This window comes from Bufo gargarizans, chromosome 1 (assembly GCF_014858855.1).
Source record: "Bufo gargarizans isolate SCDJY-AF-19 chromosome 1, ASM1485885v1, whole genome shotgun sequence".
In the NCBI taxonomy this organism is placed as follows: domain Eukaryota; kingdom Metazoa; phylum Chordata; class Amphibia; order Anura; family Bufonidae; genus Bufo; species Bufo gargarizans.
The window spans coordinates 176,355,704-176,374,434 of record NC_058080.1 but is presented as its reverse complement, the minus strand read 5'-3'; the positions used below and the strand labels follow the sequence as shown (position 1 = coordinate 176,374,434).

At 41.6% G+C, this 18,731-nt stretch overlaps 1 protein-coding gene across 1 annotated transcript in view; it reads left to right on the top strand.

Moving 5' to 3' along the window:
* MND1 (meiotic nuclear divisions 1) overlaps window positions 1-16,375 on the top strand; it is a 108,723-nt gene extending 92,348 nt beyond the window's left edge. Inside the window, exons 6-8 of the mRNA XM_044299850.1 lie at window positions 4,473-4,587; window positions 11,880-11,924; window positions 16,094-16,375. Coding sequence (XP_044155785.1) covers window positions 4,473-4,587; window positions 11,880-11,924; window positions 16,094-16,200 — 267 coding nt within the window. The 3' untranslated portion in view covers window positions 16,201-16,375. The remainder of the gene's footprint in view (window positions 1-4,472; window positions 4,588-11,879; window positions 11,925-16,093) is intronic.
* Window positions 16,376-18,731: the final 2,356 nt, after the last annotated feature.

Here is an 18,731-nt window from a genome sequence, read left to right as displayed (position 1 = left end):
AAAAAGAGGATGACAGGCAAATTTATAAGATTAGGCAGAGAGAGGCCAAACAAGTTATAGGAGCTTCTAAAGCACAGGCTGAAGAGAAATTAACTCAGTCAGTGAAAAAAGGCGATAAGACATTCTTCAGATACATAAATGAAAAAAAGAAAAACTAAAACAAGGAATTACCAAATAAAAAAGGAAGGTAGGTATATGGAAGAAGATAAAGAACTAGCTGACTGCCTCAATGAATACTTCTGTTCAGTTTTTAGAAAGGAAAATGAAGGAAAAGGACCTCAGTTAGGAAGGAAGACTAATGAATCTGTTGATGCATGTGTCTTTACAGAGGAAGAGGTTCTAAGTCAGCTGTCTAAAATTAATACAAATAAGTCACAGAGGCCTGATGGGATACTCCCAAAGCTATTAAAAGAGCTCAGAGGTGAACTAGCAAAACAGATTTATTTAACCAATCACTGTCAACAGGAGTCGTCCCAAAAGATAGGAAATTAGCAAATGTTGTGCCCATTCACAAGAAAGGTAGTAGGGAGGAATCTGGCAACTATAGGCCAGTAAGACTGACATCAATAGTGGGGAAATTCATGGAAAACATACTTTAATATCTTTATCAGTGAAATTGCAGAAGGCCTCAATAGTAAGGTGTGTCTTTTTGCTCATGACACAAAGATTTGTAACAGGGTTGATGTTCCTGCAGGGATACACCAAATAAAAAGGTTAAAAACATTTAGGAAAACTAGAGGAATGGTCAAAAATCTGGCAACTAAAATTTAATGTTGATAAGTGCAAGATAATGCACCTGGGACGTAAAAACCCAAGAGCAGAATATAAAATCAGTGATACAGTCCTAACCTCAGTATCTGAGGAAAGGGATTTAGGGGTCATTATTTCAGAAGACTTAAAGGTAGGCAGACAATGTCATAGAGCAGCAGGAAATGCTAGCAGAATGCTTGGGTGTATAGGGAGAGGCATTACTAGTAGAAAGAGGGAGGTGCTCATGCCGCTCTACAGAGCACCTCCCTCATTTGGAGTATTGTGCTCAGTACTGGAGACCATATCTCCAGAAGGATATTGATACTTTGGAGAGAGTTCAGAGAAGAGCTACTAAACTGGTACATGGATTGCAGGATAAAACTTACCAGGAAAGATTAAAGGACCTTAACATGTATAGCTTGGAAGAAAGACGAGACAGAGGGGATATGATGGAAACTTTTAAATACATAAAGGGAATCAACAAGGTAAAAGAGGAGAGAATATTTAAAGGAAGAAAAACTGCTACAAGAGGACATAGTTTTAAATTAGAGGGGCAAAGGTTTAAAAGTAATATCAGGAAGTATTACTTTACTGAGAGAGTAGTGGATGCATGGAATAGCCTTCCTGCAGAAGTGGCAGCTGCAAATACAGTGAAGGCGTTTAAGCATGCATGGGATAGGCATAAGGCCATCCTTCATATAAGATAGGGCCAGGGGATATCCATAGTATTCAGTATATTGGGCAGACTAGATGGGCCAAATGGTTCTTATCTGCCGACACATTCTATGTTTCTATCCAAGAACAGTGATGTGACTACATTGAACAAATGTCCCAAACAGACTGAAGGACAGGAGGGCAGAGACTGTGGGGACTGCCCTGAATGATCAGGCAGGTCCTGCTGCCTGAGCTGGGTTTACTGACCTGGTGGAGTGATGTTCTCTCTAGAAACACGTAACATCCACCAGGCGTCTGCACAGAACAATTAATTGTAAATGAGCTCATCACGATACAGCCACAGTGACCGCACCATGGATCCTTTGCACCATTAACATACCAGACTTTTAGAAAGTGCTTATACTTGGCATTGATGCAATCAGGAAAGAGAGACACTGAAATGAGTGAGGCAACATCAGGCGTCAACTCAAATGGATGACATGAGGTTCCCTCAGTGGGAGGGAGAAAAGGATGTCTTCTGTAAGTTATTTTGCCTGTTTTGATTTGTTGTTTTGTGACCTTGCCATTTCATATAAACTATGTTTCCCTGGCTATCGGTAAACTGCAGCGTCTGATATATTCAGCACCTGAGATATCCTGCTCCTGGCTGTATAATACGGGAATTTACTTGCTCTTGTACCAGCCAGGACATATGATGATTTGTTGGTACTGTAACTAATCTCTGTAGACGTCTGCAGAATATTGACCTCTTCCACCTTCCCCGGTTGCGTTACAGACCGTATATTTTGTGGAGGAGCGCATACGTCAAAACTGAACACAAATTCAAAGCGGAATTTAGCAAACCTTAGGGAACTTCATTCCTGTCATTAGAGTACACATGTCCTTTTATTGGTAACAAATGGAGATTAGAAACGATTCCTGATCGGAGGTTGTCACCTAGATTTAGATCTAGATTGTCCTAAACCTCTGAATGACAAATCTGCCTAATTATTCAGCAATACATTGACAGAGGATGCATTGGAAAATGGTTGTTCTGTATGAAAATGGTAAAATAAAAAGGTTTGGTATCTGCAACAGTAGAAGCTCCCTAGCGTGAAGCATGAGAAAAGATGGGATGACAGTGTATTATGAGAAATAATGCATCCTGCAGAGCCACCATTAAAGGGGAAGTTCCAACTAAGTTTCTTGAACTTTTCACTTTTATCTGTGAAATCAAGCAGTACGTGTTTAATTTTATAGGAGTAATGAATCATTTCATAGTGCTCTTAGAAAACAAAGGCCTGTCTGTATAATGTACAGATTTGCAGGGTCCTCCATGAAAAGTCACGCTTTGTACCCACTCTCTGCCCTCTACAGACATAGGGTACCCCTTTATTGAAACCAGAATGCCCTAGTCAGTACTTTATAGTTTTAAAGGGGTTATCCAATGTCTAAAACATGCCCCCAAATGCCCGGGCCCCTCATATAGATTATACTTACCCCACTCCCTAGCGTCACTTGCGATGCTGGGGAGGCTCGTCCACGTCACGGCCTGCTATTGGCTGCTCCCCCTGTCCCTGGATGTTTTGATCCGTGCGATGGGGAGATGCAGCTGCGGCCGTGCGGGGATCAGGAGCGACGCTGGGGAGTGGGGTAAGTATAATCTATATGATGGGCCCGGGCATTTGGGGGCATGTTTTAGACACTGGATAACCACTTTTAATGATCTCTGTTAGGTTTCTTGTAGTTTGTAATAACCTTATCATTGTGACACATGAAATGATCTCAATATAAACAGATGTACTTATCAGATTATGCTGGGCTTGTGCTTATACACATCAGCCAATCTGAAATACAGAGCTGCAGCGTATAACAACAAGGGTGAGGCAGAGCAGCAGCCTAAAGGTCCCTTTACACTGGATCATACAGCCGGCGAAGTCTCCTCCACAGTATGGGGAGGAGCAATCGCTAATGCTATCGCTTATCCCCTTACAGAATCATTGTTTGAGTGTGATTACACAGCACGATCTGCTGCCAGTGAACAATGCACAAAAGATCTATTACCCGATGAACAAGCGTTTTGTTGTTCATCGGTGGCACCTTTACACAGTTAGGTAATTGCTAGAGTTCCTATGAATGGCGGACTCTTGGCCCATGTAAGGAGCCCTTTAGGCACCAAAGGGATGGGATAAAAAAAATAATGATAAAATGTATCACTAGTCAAACAGCACCCTTGAGGTAGCAGCCTAAGTAGACTTTATATTTTCAATCCTATACAGTATATACTGTACTTCTTTGCAATGTGATAAAGATTTTGAGCAAAAATAACCCTTTTTTCCCCCTGAGGATTTAGTAAATAGGGACCATTCTTTGTTCTTTTCAGTCTTGCACAGTATGCAAATTAGAACTTTTGTATGCAAATTTTAGTAACTTTTTTTTTGAAAGGGGGTGATGCACAAGCAATTATCGGGAACAAGCCAAACATTCCCAATAATTGTCTGGTTGTCGAGTGGCGGTGAGAGCTGCGTTTATATGCAGCAATCATCTCTTCTAATGTGGGGACGACTGATCACCACTGCAAATGGTTGTCCCCGAAGAGTTTTACACAGGGTGGTGTGCTGCCAGCAAGAGACTTTATGGGGCAGTCACCCATATCCCTCGTTATATTCACAGTTGTGCAGGGATTTGTTTTTTTGTTGTCGAATGAGATGTGCAGATCCTGATCTAAAGATGACACTTCCCAGAATGCAAATCACCAAGCCAAGTTCTGTGCTACACAGCTGGCGAGAGAGAGTACTTCACATCCAGGAGCATGGTTCATTCTTAAAGGGGACTAGTCACCATTCCTGCTCTTTAGTAAATACTTGTATTCTGCATCAAATAACTTTTCTGGAGCACCTTTTCCTAGAACTGTATATTTTGCCTTTCCTCTCTTATTTCTCCCAGAAATGTATTAATAAATTGACAACTTGTTGCATTTTAGCACAGTGCTGCATTTCCAGTTCTGCTGCTTGTGAGTGGACGTCTCTGAATTGTGATGTTAGTTACATTGTGAACTGATCTTACAGGAAGAGCGGACAAAGCTGGCTGAGGAGCTTGAGTCATTGAGGCAGCAAAGGCAGCAACTAGCGACAAAGCTGGAAAAATACAAGGAATGTGATCCAGATGTTATAGACGAAATTCGTAAGTTCAGTTTTATGAATAGAGGTCCATTTTTGGGATATTTATGCATTCATGCCGAATTGCAACCTTTTTTTGTTTAAACGGATTGCCCCAGAATCAACCCAGGGTTGCCATGTCCCAAGTTTAAGTGTAGTAATGCTGCCTTCAAAGTCTGTGGGAGTGATAGCTGAATACAGTTCTCCACTATCTTCATCACTGCCACACAGTTTGACGGGAGGGGCATGCATACATACGACCACCTCTTCATTCCAATGGGGGATATGGGACCCACATTCTCGTGATCAATAGGGGTTCTGGTAGTGTGACTACTGATGAGCAAACGGTTACCTATCCCATTGATTAGTTGATGAGTGTAGATTATGACACAACCCCATTAACTTTCTTCCTCAAGGGTTAGGTCAGGTCAAGAATTTGGCATGGGGGGGTGGGGTGCTGTTTCAATTATCGCCTCAGGCAGCATGAAGGCTATGTGCTTCCCTGCCCTGGCCACAAAACACAGAGATAAGGGGGGCCCAAGCTGAACTCTTGCACCAGGGCTCATGAGCCTTTAGCTACGCCCCCGAGCACAGTATTTGGTTGGGCTTTCATGGAGTACCTTATTAAAACAGTTCTCTATTGTAATCCGTTGCTGTTTTCATCAGGATACTGATTTTGTTCAAATTGTTTGGTTAATCACCGAGAAGAGGAGAGGCTTCTGTGCACAGCCATAGAGCTAGGGTGCACCGAAATGCTAATACCTGGCTTATTGCTATGTTTTATTTAATTTTTTTATACATACTTCCTGTCTCTAATTAATTTTTCTTATTAGTTGGACCACCCCTTTACCCTGTAAAACCATGTATAGTCCATACTGAATTTGAAAAAAGTCCTAATCTCAGATGACCTTTCTAAGGGTAGTATTACACTGCCTGATCTTCCTGCAGTGCTAGCGCTAATGGATGAGAACAAATCCCATTTGCAGCCGCCTGACCTATGAAAACTGACTGCGGGAGGATTGTGACCACAGTCATTCCTCTCTCATTCTTTTCAATTTATTATTGGCAGTCCATCTCCGATCACACAGAGAGATGCGCTGCTGATAATCGTTTATCTTTCATCCTGATGGAAGATGCCCATCAGAGGATAAATGAGCATTTGTTCAATTATTCAAGCCAGTTATTGGGAACAAGCGTTCCTGTAAATGTCTGTTAACAATAATTGGCCTGAAATTGTGCGGTGTAATAATAATAATAATGCTGTCTGTCACCAGGAAATTCATTGATAAACCAAGTACATTTCCTTGTAGGGCTAGCTCAGCTGGATGTGATACCTTTCACTTAGCGTTCTGTTGATTTATTCAGGAGAAAAAGGACTTTTAATCCATATGCAAATGAACAGTTAAGTGCAGTGAGGGCGGACTCAAGCCTCTCTGTGCACCCATGCTCCTCATGCTTCCTGTACCAGTCCCTCCCAGTCCTTGTTGATTGACAGCGCCAGGTTATAGTTGACTAGCTGGCCCTGTCAGTCAAGGAGGAGAGGGGAGTGCTAGCAAGAGGAGCAAGGGTGCACAGAGTGGCTTGGACCCGCCCTCATTGCACTTGACAGTTCATTTGCATATGGATTAAAAGTACTTTTTCTCCTGAATAAAGCAACAGATCACAAAGTGAAAGGTATCACATCCAGCTGAGCTAGCCCTACAGCTCTGGTTTCAGGCTGATGCTAGGAGGAGTAGCATCTTGAAATTGCTTTAAAATACTTGTAGCTGCAGCAATTTGAAGGGGTTGTCCAGGTTCAGAGCTGAACCCGGACATACCTCCATTTTTACCCAGGCAGCCCCCCTGACTTGAGCATCGGGGCAGTTCATGCTCCGATGCTCTCCTTTGCCCTGTGCTAAATTGCGCAGGGCAAAGGTATTTTCAGGAGTTCCGGTGACGAACTGGGCTCTCCATGGTGCTGCCAGGAAGCCCGGTGACCTCACTGGCACTGATGGGCGGGCTTTAGCGCTGCCCTAGCCAGTGAAACGGCTAGGGCAGCGCTAAAGCACGTCCATCAGAGCCGGTGACGTCACCGAACACACTGCCGGTGACGTCACCGAACACACTGCCAGGCGTAAGCCTCTGCCCGGCAGTGTGTTATTATAAACAAAAGAGCCCGTGCCCTGCGCGATCTAGGGCAGGGCAAGGGAGCAAATCGGAGCAGGAGATTCTCCGATGCCAACATCAGGGAGGCTGCCTGGGTGAAAATAAGGGTATGTCCGGGTTCAGCTCTGAACCCGGACAACCATTTTATTGGTATAGCTTATATAATTATTTTATTGGCAAGGGATTTCCTTGTTACTCTATAGAAGAAAAAGTAGCCTGGAAATTGCTCTAAGATCTCAGCAATAAAAATAAAAAAATTGGAAGCTTTTCACTTGTCTTTACAATTTCAGATCGATTTTATCTTTAGCAATTAAATAGCTGTACTAATACCACTTGACTGCAGCGATTTGGAAGCGATTTCCAAGCCACTCAATGCATTCCCTATGGATAACGAGTTCACAGCAGTCTGTTTTGTAGTGTGCTAAAAATGTCTATTTGAGCCCCAGCCTTAGGCTACCTGCACATGCCACATATTTGGGTCCATTCACACGTCCGTAGTGTATTGCGGATCCGCAATACATCGGGCCTGCACCCCTATAGAAATGCCTATTGTCTGCTATTGCAGACAAGAATAGGACATGTTCTTTTTTTTTTTCGGGAGCCGCAGACCGGAAGTACGGAGCCCCGGACCGGAAATGCGGACAGCACAATGTGTGCTGTCCGCATCCTTTCCGTCTCTATTTAGAATGAATGGGTCTGCACCCGTTCCGCAATTCTACGGACGTGTGAATGGACCCTCTGTATGCAGAAAATCAGCATAAAAACTGAACATCAATTCGCACTGTTAGGCTCCATTCACACGTCCGCATCCGTTCCGCAATTTTGCGTAACGGGTGCGGGCCCATTCATTCTCTATGGGGACGGAATAGATGCGCACAGCACACAGTGTGCTGTCTGCATCCGCAATTGCGGAGCGCGTCCCCGATCTTCGGGTCCGCAGCACCGCAAAAGATAGAACATGTCCTATTCTTGTCCGCAGCTTGCGGACAAGAATAGGCATTTCTATGGGGGTGCCAGGCTGGTGTGTTGCAGACCCGCAATTTGCGGGTCAGCAACACATCACGGACGTGTGAATGGAGCCTTAAGTTTCTTTGTGTGGTCTGTGGGGAAAACCACTCATAAGTTGTGGAATCACACAGTCAATTGACATGCTGCAGATTTTAAAATCTACACGGCAGGTCAATTTCAAGATGCAAAAAATATGGACTTTGTATAATCCATTAGGAAAGTCTTCAGACCCTGATGAATTTTTCACATTTTGTTATGTTGCAGCCTTGTGCTACAATAAAAAAAAAATATGACAAAGTAAAAAAAAAAAGAGAATATTACTAATTTTTGCTAATTTATTGAAAAGTAAAAACTAAAGTCTTGCATGGACATAAGTATTCCCTCCCTTTACTCAGGACTTAGTTGAAGCACCTTTGGCAGCAATTACATTCTCAGTCTTTTTGGGCATAATGCCACAAGGTTTGCTCACCTGGATTTGGGGATTTTCTGCCATTCTTCTCTACAGATCCTCTACAGCTCTATCAGGTTAGATGGGGACCATTGGCAGACAGTAATTTTCAGGTCTCTACAGAGACAGAGACATTCGATTGGGTTCAAGTCAGGGCTCTGGCTGGGCCAAATAAGGACATTCATAGAGTTGTCCCTAAGCCACTCCTGTGTTGTCTTGGTTGTGTGCTTAGGGTCGGTGTCTTGTTGGAAGGTGAACCTTCAGCCTAGTCTGAGGTCGAGAGCACTCTGAATCAGTTTTTCATCAACAATATCTTTGTACTTTGCTCCATTCAGATTTCTCTCATCCCTGACCAGTCTCCCTGTCCCAGCTGCTAAAAAACACAGCACAGGATGCTGATGCTGGCACGATGCTTGAAGAGGACCTTTCATGGGTCCAGACATTATTAAATAACTAGCAGGTTATGTAGGGCATAGTGCAGAGATGTAATTCCGTTCGCCCGCTGTGCCCCCTTTTACTTTTCCCACCTGATATGCTAATGAATAGCATCGGTACAGGGAGGAGGAGACTGCCCTGTTTCTCAATGGGCATCTCCTTCTCCCTGGCTGTAGTGCGGTCCAATCATAGCAGAGAGCGTCACAGCCAGGGAGAAGGTAAGTTGTTTTTTTTCCTCCCTGGCTGTGACGCTCTCCGCTGTGAAACAGCGAAGTCTCCTTCTCCCTATACTGATGCTATTCATTAGCTTATCAGACAGGAAAAGTGAACGCGGACGGGGTCACAGTGGGGGCGAACGAAGCGCCGGACAGACACACTAGTAAGCGATATTACATCCCTGCACTATGCCCTACATAACCGGCTAGTTATTTCATAATGTCTGGACCCATGAAAGGTCCTCTTTAACTGTAGGGATAGTATTGGGCAGGTGATAATCAGTGCCTGGTTTCCTCCAGACATGGTTTATAGACTTGAGGCCAAAAAGTTAAATAATATTCCAGGTGGGCTTTCATATGTCTTGTACTCAGAGGCTTCTTTCTGGCCACTGTGCCATAAGGCCCAGATTGGTGGAGTGCTGCAGTAATGGTTGAGATTTTGGAAGTTTCTCCATCTGCACATAGGATTGTTGGAACTCTTGGAGCTAGAGTAACAGTTGAGTTTTTGGTCACTTCTCTTAACAAATGTCCTTCTCCCTCAATTACTTAGTTTGGAGGCATCAGCTCTAGAGAGAGTCTTGGTTGTTTCAATCTGTACCCATCTTTTGATCTGTCTATCCACACAATCCTGTCTCTGACCTCTACAGGCAGTTCTTTCCTCCTCATGGCTTGGTTTTGCTTTAATATACATTGTCAGCTATGAGACCTATATAGATTGGACAAAATATAGATTGGACAAATCATGTCCAATCAACTGAATTTACCACAGGTGGACTCCAATCAAGGTGGAGAAACAACAAACATTTCTAAAATGTCGTTTTCACTTTCTCATCATGGAGTATTGAGTAAAAATGGATGGGAGAAAGTTAGAATTTTTTTTATTTTATTTTAGCACAAGGACACAGCATAACAAAATGTGAGAAAAGTGAAAGGGTCTGAAGACTTTCTGAATGCACTGTACATGAGATTTGACAAGTCTTATTCACTTTGCTGGTACTGTAATACGTTGCGGTTTTTCTACACGCAGTCTGCAATGTGTACAAGTGGCCTTAGAGAACATTTCCTGGTGACAGACTTACTTTAAGGAGGTTTAGTAGTTTTTAGGTAAATAAGGTGAAATAACTGAGCTATTCTATATTTCCACATGCTGTACTGTATGTCTTCCTTCCATAGAAGCATGCAGATTAAGCATATGAACAATTTGGCCACCTTTAGATTATAGACTTTATTATTATTATTATTATTATTATTGACTTTAGCCATGGAGATGGCTTCATGGCTATACATGTGTAAACACTGTAAAGACCTGCAGCTCTTGCCTGACGGCCGCTGAGCAATCTATCAGAGACGTCCCCAGGGATGACTGAACATATGTCTGTGCCAGTCTGGTTATGACTAAGACCTGCTTACTGGGAAACCTTACCACAATGTGCAGTGCTTCTTAGGCTAGGGTTGTACACACAATGGCTTTATACTGTAAATATAGATGTTGGAGATCAATTTATGTGTTGCAAATGATAGAATTATAAGGACATTTGCAGCTGGAGTGCTGTTTTAGTTTTACTGCGATATCTGACTTTTCTCTTTTGGCTTGCCTATGGTATCCTTGTACTGGCTATGATGTGATATGAGTAGGTCCATATGTTTCACAGTTAAAGGGGTTATCCCCTGATTAATGTGAAAATTGAAAATCGGACATCATATAGCACATGATAATCTATTTCTAACAAAGCAAGATCCAGACCTGTACTTCATGTGGATCAAGTGATTTCCCATTCATTGCCCCAATTGCTCTGCTAGATTTATATCAGGCTGACAGCTCAAGGGTGTGTCCTTTCTCAAGGGGTGTGTCTTTCTCCTGTCCCTCTCTCCTATCACAGCTCAGGAGACAGTTGAAGGATGAAACTGAACATGTGTGGCCTTCTCAGTAAATAGGACAAAGAAATAAGGGGAAAAGAAAAAACAAACAGAAGGTGGCGCTATACAGATACATTTTATTGAATAACTGTAGCTATACTAAATGTTTAGATAAAAAGGACCTCTCACCTCTCCAGATATGCCTGTTTTAATAGCTTCATGCATTCCCCATGTCATAATAGTTCTGGAGCATCTATTCTTATGGCTCTGTGTTGTGCCATTCCCTTATTATTTCAACTAGAAGTTATGAAGGAATTCCTAGCAGTCTGCTGTAAGGTTACAGAGGGGTAGTAACCAGTTGGCAGTGTGTACCTGCACAGACTTACTCTGTCCAATCAGTGCTTCCATTTTCAGATTGCGCACACACCCCTAACTGGTCACCACCCCTCTGTACCCTTACTGCAGACTGCTAGCAATTCATTCATAACTTCTAGTTGAAATAATACAGGAATGGCACAACATACAGACATAAGAATAGATGCTTCAGAATTGTTTTTTCATAGGGAATACATGTAGCTATTAAGACAGACATGTCAGGAGAGGGGACGGGTCTTCTTTAAATGCAAAAACAAACAAACATTTTCAGATCTAGGTACTGGTTTGAAAACTGTAGGATATTTTTTGTGGAACAAACCCTTTAAAGGGGTTGTCCCAAGAAAAATATTCTACAGTTTTCAAACCAGCACCTGGATCTGAAACTGTTTGTAATTGCATTTAGTTACAAATTTAGCATAGCCACTGAGTTGTTCAATAAAATGTATCTGTATAGCGCCACCTGCTGCTTGTTTTTTTTCTTATTTCTTTGCTGCACATGCTCAGTTTCATCTTTCAACTGCCTCCTGAGCTGTGATAGGGAGAGCTGAGACACACCCCATTAACTGCAGCAGAAAAGACACTCCCCTGAGCTGTCAGCTTGATATAAATCTAGCAGAGCAATGAATGTGGAGATCTCTGGATCCATGTGAGGCACAGGGCTGGTTCTAGCTTTATTAGAAAGAGATTGTCATGTACTATATGATGTCTGATTTTCATTGTTTCCATTAGTCATGGGATAACCCCTTTAACTTTCTGTTTCTTCATGAGCCAAAAGATTTTACCAAACAGTTGCATAGCAGGTCTGCATATAAAGATGCTATTTTATCTTTTTAGGTAAAGCAAACAAGGTAGCTAAAGAAGCAATTAATAGATGGACTGGTAAGTACTTTCTCCTCAGTCTTGTCAGAATAGGATGTTGTTTTGTAAGGGCCCATTAAGGCTTGTTTCATATATGCATGAAACAGATCTGGCAGGCTGTCCTGGCTGGGAAAAGCCTGTCTGATTCGTTCTTGCCGGGCACAGTCGACCTTCCGTCCAGCCCCATTCACTATAACAGGGGCCAGTGGAGATCCAGCCGCAACCCGGCAAATATGCCAAGGAGCAGCCAGACTAAAACTGCGCGTGCAATGGTATTTGTCCGGCCGCTCCTCGTCATATTTGCCAGGTTGCGCCTGGATCCCCACTGGCCTCAATTATAGTGAATGGGGCTGGACGTTGCTGGCTGTGCCCGGCAAGGACGGATCCGACAGGCTGTTCCCAGCCAGAAGGCAAGTGTGAAACAAGCTTTACACTGGCAGATTGTATGCCAGTTTTGAGCATCCGATTGATGATATAGCAAGTTGATCAGCTCCCCATTTAATGCAATTGTTGTCTTAAATTTAATTGTGGACAGCAGCACATCCTCTGTTTACACAAGGAGATCTGCTGCCAACAAAAATGATTTTGATGTCGCCATAAAAGATACGATCAGTCAATAAATGAGCATTTGCTTGGTTCTCGGCTTATCAGCAGACATGTTTACCCTGACAGAGAACGGGAACGAGCATTTAAAAGTGTGAATGTTCAAGCAATCCTCAGCCAATGTAGGTGGAGATATGTCTTAATTTATACCGATTCATGGAAGCCACAGAGACCTTCAGACCGTTAGGCCCCTTTCACATGGGCGAGTGACGTGAACGCATTGCACCCGCTCTGAATCCTGACCCATTTATTTCAATGGGTCTGTGTACATGAGCGATGTTTTTCACTAATTACTTGTGCCTTGCGTGAAAATCGCAGCATGTTCTATATTCTGCGTTTTTCACGCAACGCAGGCCTCATAGAAATGAATGGGGCTGCGTGAGAATCATTGCAGATGCAATGCGATTTTCACGGATGGTTGCTTAGCAGATGATGATAAATAGGTATGAGGTCCTTTTACTTTATTATTTTCAATTATAACATGGCTATAATGGAAAGTCTACAGAATACCGAACCCAAACCCAAACTTCAGTGAAGAAGTCCAGGTTCGGGTCTGGGTACCACATTCAGTTATTTATCACGTGCGTGCAAAACGCATTAAAACGCTTTGCACTCGCGTGGAAAAAACTGAACAAAGCAATCATAGACAAAACTGACTGAAATTGCGTGCGCACGGGTTTCCCGCAAGGCACCCGCAACGCATCCGGACCTCTTCCGCGACGCCCGTGTGAAAGGGGCCTTATACATCTAGATCAGGGATCAGCAACCTCCGGCACTCCAGGTGTTGTGAAACTACATCTCCCATCATGCACACTTGCTTAGCTGTTCTCTGAACTCCCACAGAAGTGTAAGGAGCATGCTGGGAGTTGTAGTTTCACAACAGCTGGAGTGCCGAAGGTTGCTGATCCCTGATCTAGATCTATGCAGAGGATGTGTTCTTTTAATCAACTCTGTAGTGCTGAGAAAGATCCCTTTAATAGGGACCTCAGGTTTCCAGGGATCTGTGGTGCACATTCAGAGATAGATTATTGTACTTCTTTTCTAGTGTCCTCTATTTTTAGTAAGGGGTTCTCTGCCGTAACCCTTCAATTCTTATAAATATTGCCCCATACAGAATGGAGGATAGAAACCGTTATATTCTGGCTTTATTTCTGAAGTTTTTACTCAGCATGCAGCACAGACCACAAGAATTCCATGTTCCTATCTGTTAAAGAAGACCTGCCACACTCCTGGCATGCCTGTTTTACTAAATAATTTTATTTTCCATACAATAACTATTCTGGAGCATCTTTTGACATAACTCTATGTTGTTCCGTTCCTCAGTTATTTCTGCTAGAAGTTTAAAGGTCCTATTACACCTGAAGATAATTGTGCAGATCATCACTAACATGCGTTTTGTATGAACGCTCGTTAGTGATGATCTGACAGTGTAATGGTGCGTTCACACTAGCGTTAGGGATTCCGTTATGGCTTTCTGTTATAACATGGTTATAACGGAAGCCATAAGATGGAAGGACGGATCCGTTCTTCTGCCCATAGACTTGTATAATGACGGAATGCAAAACGGAAGCCTTTAAAAGGCATTCCGTTTGCTTTCCGTCCTGATAGAAGTCTATGGGAAAGCATAACAGATCTGTCTGGGTCCCATTATGCAAGACGGAAAACAAAGTCCTGTCAACGGGACCCAGACAGATCCGTTTTGATTCCCATAGACTTCTATCAGGACGGAAAGCAAACGGAATGCCTTTTAAAGGCTTCAGTTTTGTATTCTGTCTGGGCATTCCGTTATATCTAATTTTATAATGGAAAGCCATAACGGAATCCCTAACGCTAGTGTGAACCCACCCTAATACTGCCGCCAATTACCCGATGAACAACTGTAATCGGAATCTTTTAGCCGGTTTAAAAATCCTCATTTGTCAGCAGCAGGTCGTGTAGTGTAATCATCATCTGCAGCCAGAAAACAATGATTCTGTATGGGAACGAGCGATGGCATTAGTGATTCCTCATCCCCATACTCTGGAGGAGATCGCTGCATGTAATAACAGCGGTCTCCTCTGCTAATGAACGCTTCCTTTCCGACAGTCGCCTGCATAATCTGCAGGTGTAATAACTTCTTTATAAATTTCTAGTACCAATAACAGAGGAACAGAACAACATCGAGGTCTGTGAAAAGATGCTCCAAAATTGTTATCACATGTTTAATGCAGGTCATGTTAGGAGAAGTGACCGATCCTCTTAAACCCCTTCAGGACCAGGCCAATTTTGCCAATATCCATAACTTTTTTGCTTTTCCCGTTCACATAGCTGTATAAGCACAGGTTTTGTGAGGCTAGATTTGTTTTTTAATGGTGACATTTAATTTAGTATATCTTCTATTGAAACACAAGAAAATAAATCTTTGAGGGGTGGAATTGAAAAAAAAAATGCGATTCCACCATTGTTTTGGGGGTTTATTTTTACAGTGTTCACTGTGCGCTAAAAATGACATGGTTGGCTTATTCTGCAGGTCAGTATGATTATGGAAATACCAAATTTATAGCGTTTATCATGTTTTACTACTTAAAAAAAAAAAAAAATTTAACCTTTTGAAAATAAAATTGTTTTTGCATCACCATAATTTGACATCCATATGTACTAAGGATTGTCTTTATTGTGGGGTGAGCTGTAGTTTTTGATGCTACCATTTCGTGGTACATACAACTTTTTGATCGCCTTTTTATAAATAAAAAAATCTTTCCAGTGGGTGAGGTGACCAAAAAGCAGATTCAAGCATTTTGATTATTTTTCCATTATGGCATTCACTGTGCTGGATAAATATTTATTTATTTTTACACATTTTAGCAGTTCAGACATTTTTGGATGCAGCGATTAATGGAAATGTGCTGTCACTATTTAGATTACTATAGATCTAATTATTGAACGTATTCACTGTACAGGCTACAAATACTGTGATGTTATATTTCAGAATTTCTAAGAAAAGGGAACAAAAAAATCCCTGGTGAAACTGAATGTGTCACCAGAAAATTGCTTGTTTTATAAGTCAAAGTTGTAAGTTAGACATATTTAAAAAATAAATAAAAAATTTGGTGTTTACTTTCCAGGATTTATTTAAATCCTGAGATCCTGCTTTTTCACTTTGGTCACTTAAAACTGCAGAGATGACTTTTCTGCAGCCACCTGTGATCATGACCTGTGTATTGATAACATGGGGTCCACCATTCACAGTAGGTGATTGTCACAGCTCACTTACTCCCCCTCCCTGCACAGTGACCTGTGCACAGATCATAGAGCATGTCTAGAACACTCTTACATAGAAGCCAGTGGATCATCTACAAGTCAGGGGTGCCTGTGATAATATGGCTTCTGTAAAGCTATTGCTAATAAGAAGAGCTCAGGCAAGATGGCTGCCCCCATAATCATGTACAGAAAAATAGAATAAAACGATCTCCAAACAGAAATTAAAACTAATTATAAAGAATATTATATGATTTTAGTGAAAAAATATAGGTGATAAATTCCCTTTCTTTTATAGATTTGAACTGAAATGTAGAAAGATGATGTTAACCTCTAATACCTCTTTGCAGATAACGTATTTTCTGTAAAGTCTTGGGCCAAGAAGAAGTTTGGGTTTGAAGAAAGCAAGATTGACAAGACATTTGGAATACCGGAAGAATTTGATTACATTGATTGAATTAATTTTCTAACGTGTGAACGTTCTTGGTTTGGTTTGGAAACCTTGATGTATATTGTGTTTTTTTTTTTCTCCCTCTTTGGGGTTTTTTCAGTCTGGTTATTCAGAGCATCCAGAGTTCTGTGTAATTAATATGTAAATTGTTTCACAAATAAAACCACAGATAAGTGAGCAATATTAGTTTAAATGGAATTTGTCATCAGAAAATTAACTAGTTAAATCATGTTTTTAAGTTAAACATCTTTTTAAATAATTTTTGGTGATATATTACATTTTCCATGTAATTATCTATAATAATAATAAAAAAATAAAAATAAAAAAAAAATCCTGCAATTTTCGCACTGGCCCAATAGTCACCACTTCTTGGACTGTATAGATCACTTTACTACAGTTATCTGCTTATCATTACAGGCAGCATTAGAATGGCAGTTTCTATAGATACAGGATCCACCATTCACAATAGATGATGTCACAGCTTATCTACTCCTTCCTGACCTCTGCACAGGTCACAGAGGATGCCTAGAAACCTTTCCCATAGAAGTCAACGGGGTCCCCTCCTGTCCATTGTGTCTATGGTTCATGTGGCTACCATAAACAATATCTGCAAATGCTGTTAAGAACAGCTCAGGCAAGATGGCTGTCGCCATAACCATGTTCAGGAAACAATGAAAAAAAAGAATACAATAAAAAATAAAAAAAAACTGAATAAAAAGAGGATGTGTCTGGTTTTAGCTGGCAGAAAAATTTTGGGGTGACCCATTCCCTTTAACCCTTTCCCGACCAGTGCCGTAATAGTATGGCGCGGCAGGATGTGACTTGCCACCCAGAGCCGTACTATTACAGGAGCTGCACCTGCCCGATCAGGTGACAGATAGCTGGACCCCTGCTGTATGCGCCAGCATCGGTGAAAACACAGATGCCGGCGCATTAACATTTGATGTGCCACGATCCACACTGACCGCGGCATGTGCGATGTATGGGGAGGGAGGGAGCAGCCATCGGGTCCCCGCGCTGCTGTGATGGATCTCACAGGCAAGCAGGCTGTAAGTGTATTACACTGGTAATACACTTACAGCCAATGCATCACAATACAGAAGTATTGTCATGCATTGTGTAAAGGGGATCAGACCCCCAAAAGTTGAAGTCCCAGAGTGGGGCAAAAAATAAAGTGGAAAATAAAAGTAAAAAAAAAAAATTTTTACCCCAAAAATTTAAAGTTTCAAGTTAATTTTTTATTTATTTTTAAAAAGCATCCTTTTCCCAAACTAAAGTACTTTTTTTTTTTTAACCACTAACGGTAGACTTATTAGGTATCGCCGCGTCCGTATAGACCGGCTCTATAAAAATATCAGATGACCTAACCCCTCAGGTAAACACCGTAAAAAATTATTGGGTCACCTTACATCACTAAAAGTGCAACACCAAGCGATCAAAAAGACATATGCCCCCCATTATATTACCAATCTAACAGTCACCTCATCCCGCAAAAAAATGAGCCCCTACCTAAGACAATCGACGAAAAAATAAAAAACTATTGCTCTCAGACTATAGAGACACTAAAACAAGTTTTTTTTTTGTTTCAAAAATGCTTTTATTGTGTTAGGCTACTTTCACACTTGTGTTTGGTGCAGATCCGTCATGGATCTGCATAGACGGATCTGTTCAGAAAAAACAAACGTCTGCATCCGTTCAGAATGGATCCGTTTGTATTATCTTTAACATAGTCATGACGGATCTGTCTTGAACACCATTGAAAGTCAATGGAGGACGGATCCGCTTTCTATTGTGCCAGATTGTGTCATAGAAAACTGTCCGTCCCCATTGACTTACATTGTGTGTCAGAACGGATACGTTTGGCTCAGTTTCTTCAGACGGACACCAAACCGCTGCAAGCAGTGTTTTGGTGTCCGCCTCCAAAGCGGAATGGAGACGTAACGGAGGCAAACTGATGCATTGTGAGCGGATCCTTTTCCATTCAGAATGCATTAGAGCAGAACTGATCCGTTATGGACCATTTGTAAGAGCCCTGAACGGATCTCAAACGTAAAGCCAAAACCCCAGTGTGAAAGTAGCCTTAAATGTAAAAAAAGATATATTAGGTATTGCCACTTCCGTAACGACCTGCTCTACAAAAATATCACATGAACCCTCAGGTGAACACTAAAAAAAAAAAAAAAAAAAAGTTTCATGAAAGCCATCACAAAAAGTAATACCAAGCGATCAAAAAGTCATACACATCCCAAAATAGTACTAATCAAACAGTTATCTCATCCCCCAAAAAATGAGACCCTACCTAAGACAATCACCCAAAAAAATAAAAAATATGGCTAAAACTAAAACAAACAACCAAAATAGTCATATTTGGTATTGTCATGTCTGTAAAAACCTGCTCTATAAAGATACCACATGATCTAACCTGTCAGATGAACATTGTAAATAACAAAGAATAAAAACTGTGCCAAAACAGCTATTTTTTGTTACCTTGCCTCACAAAAAGTGTAATATAGAGCAACCAAAAATCATATGTACCC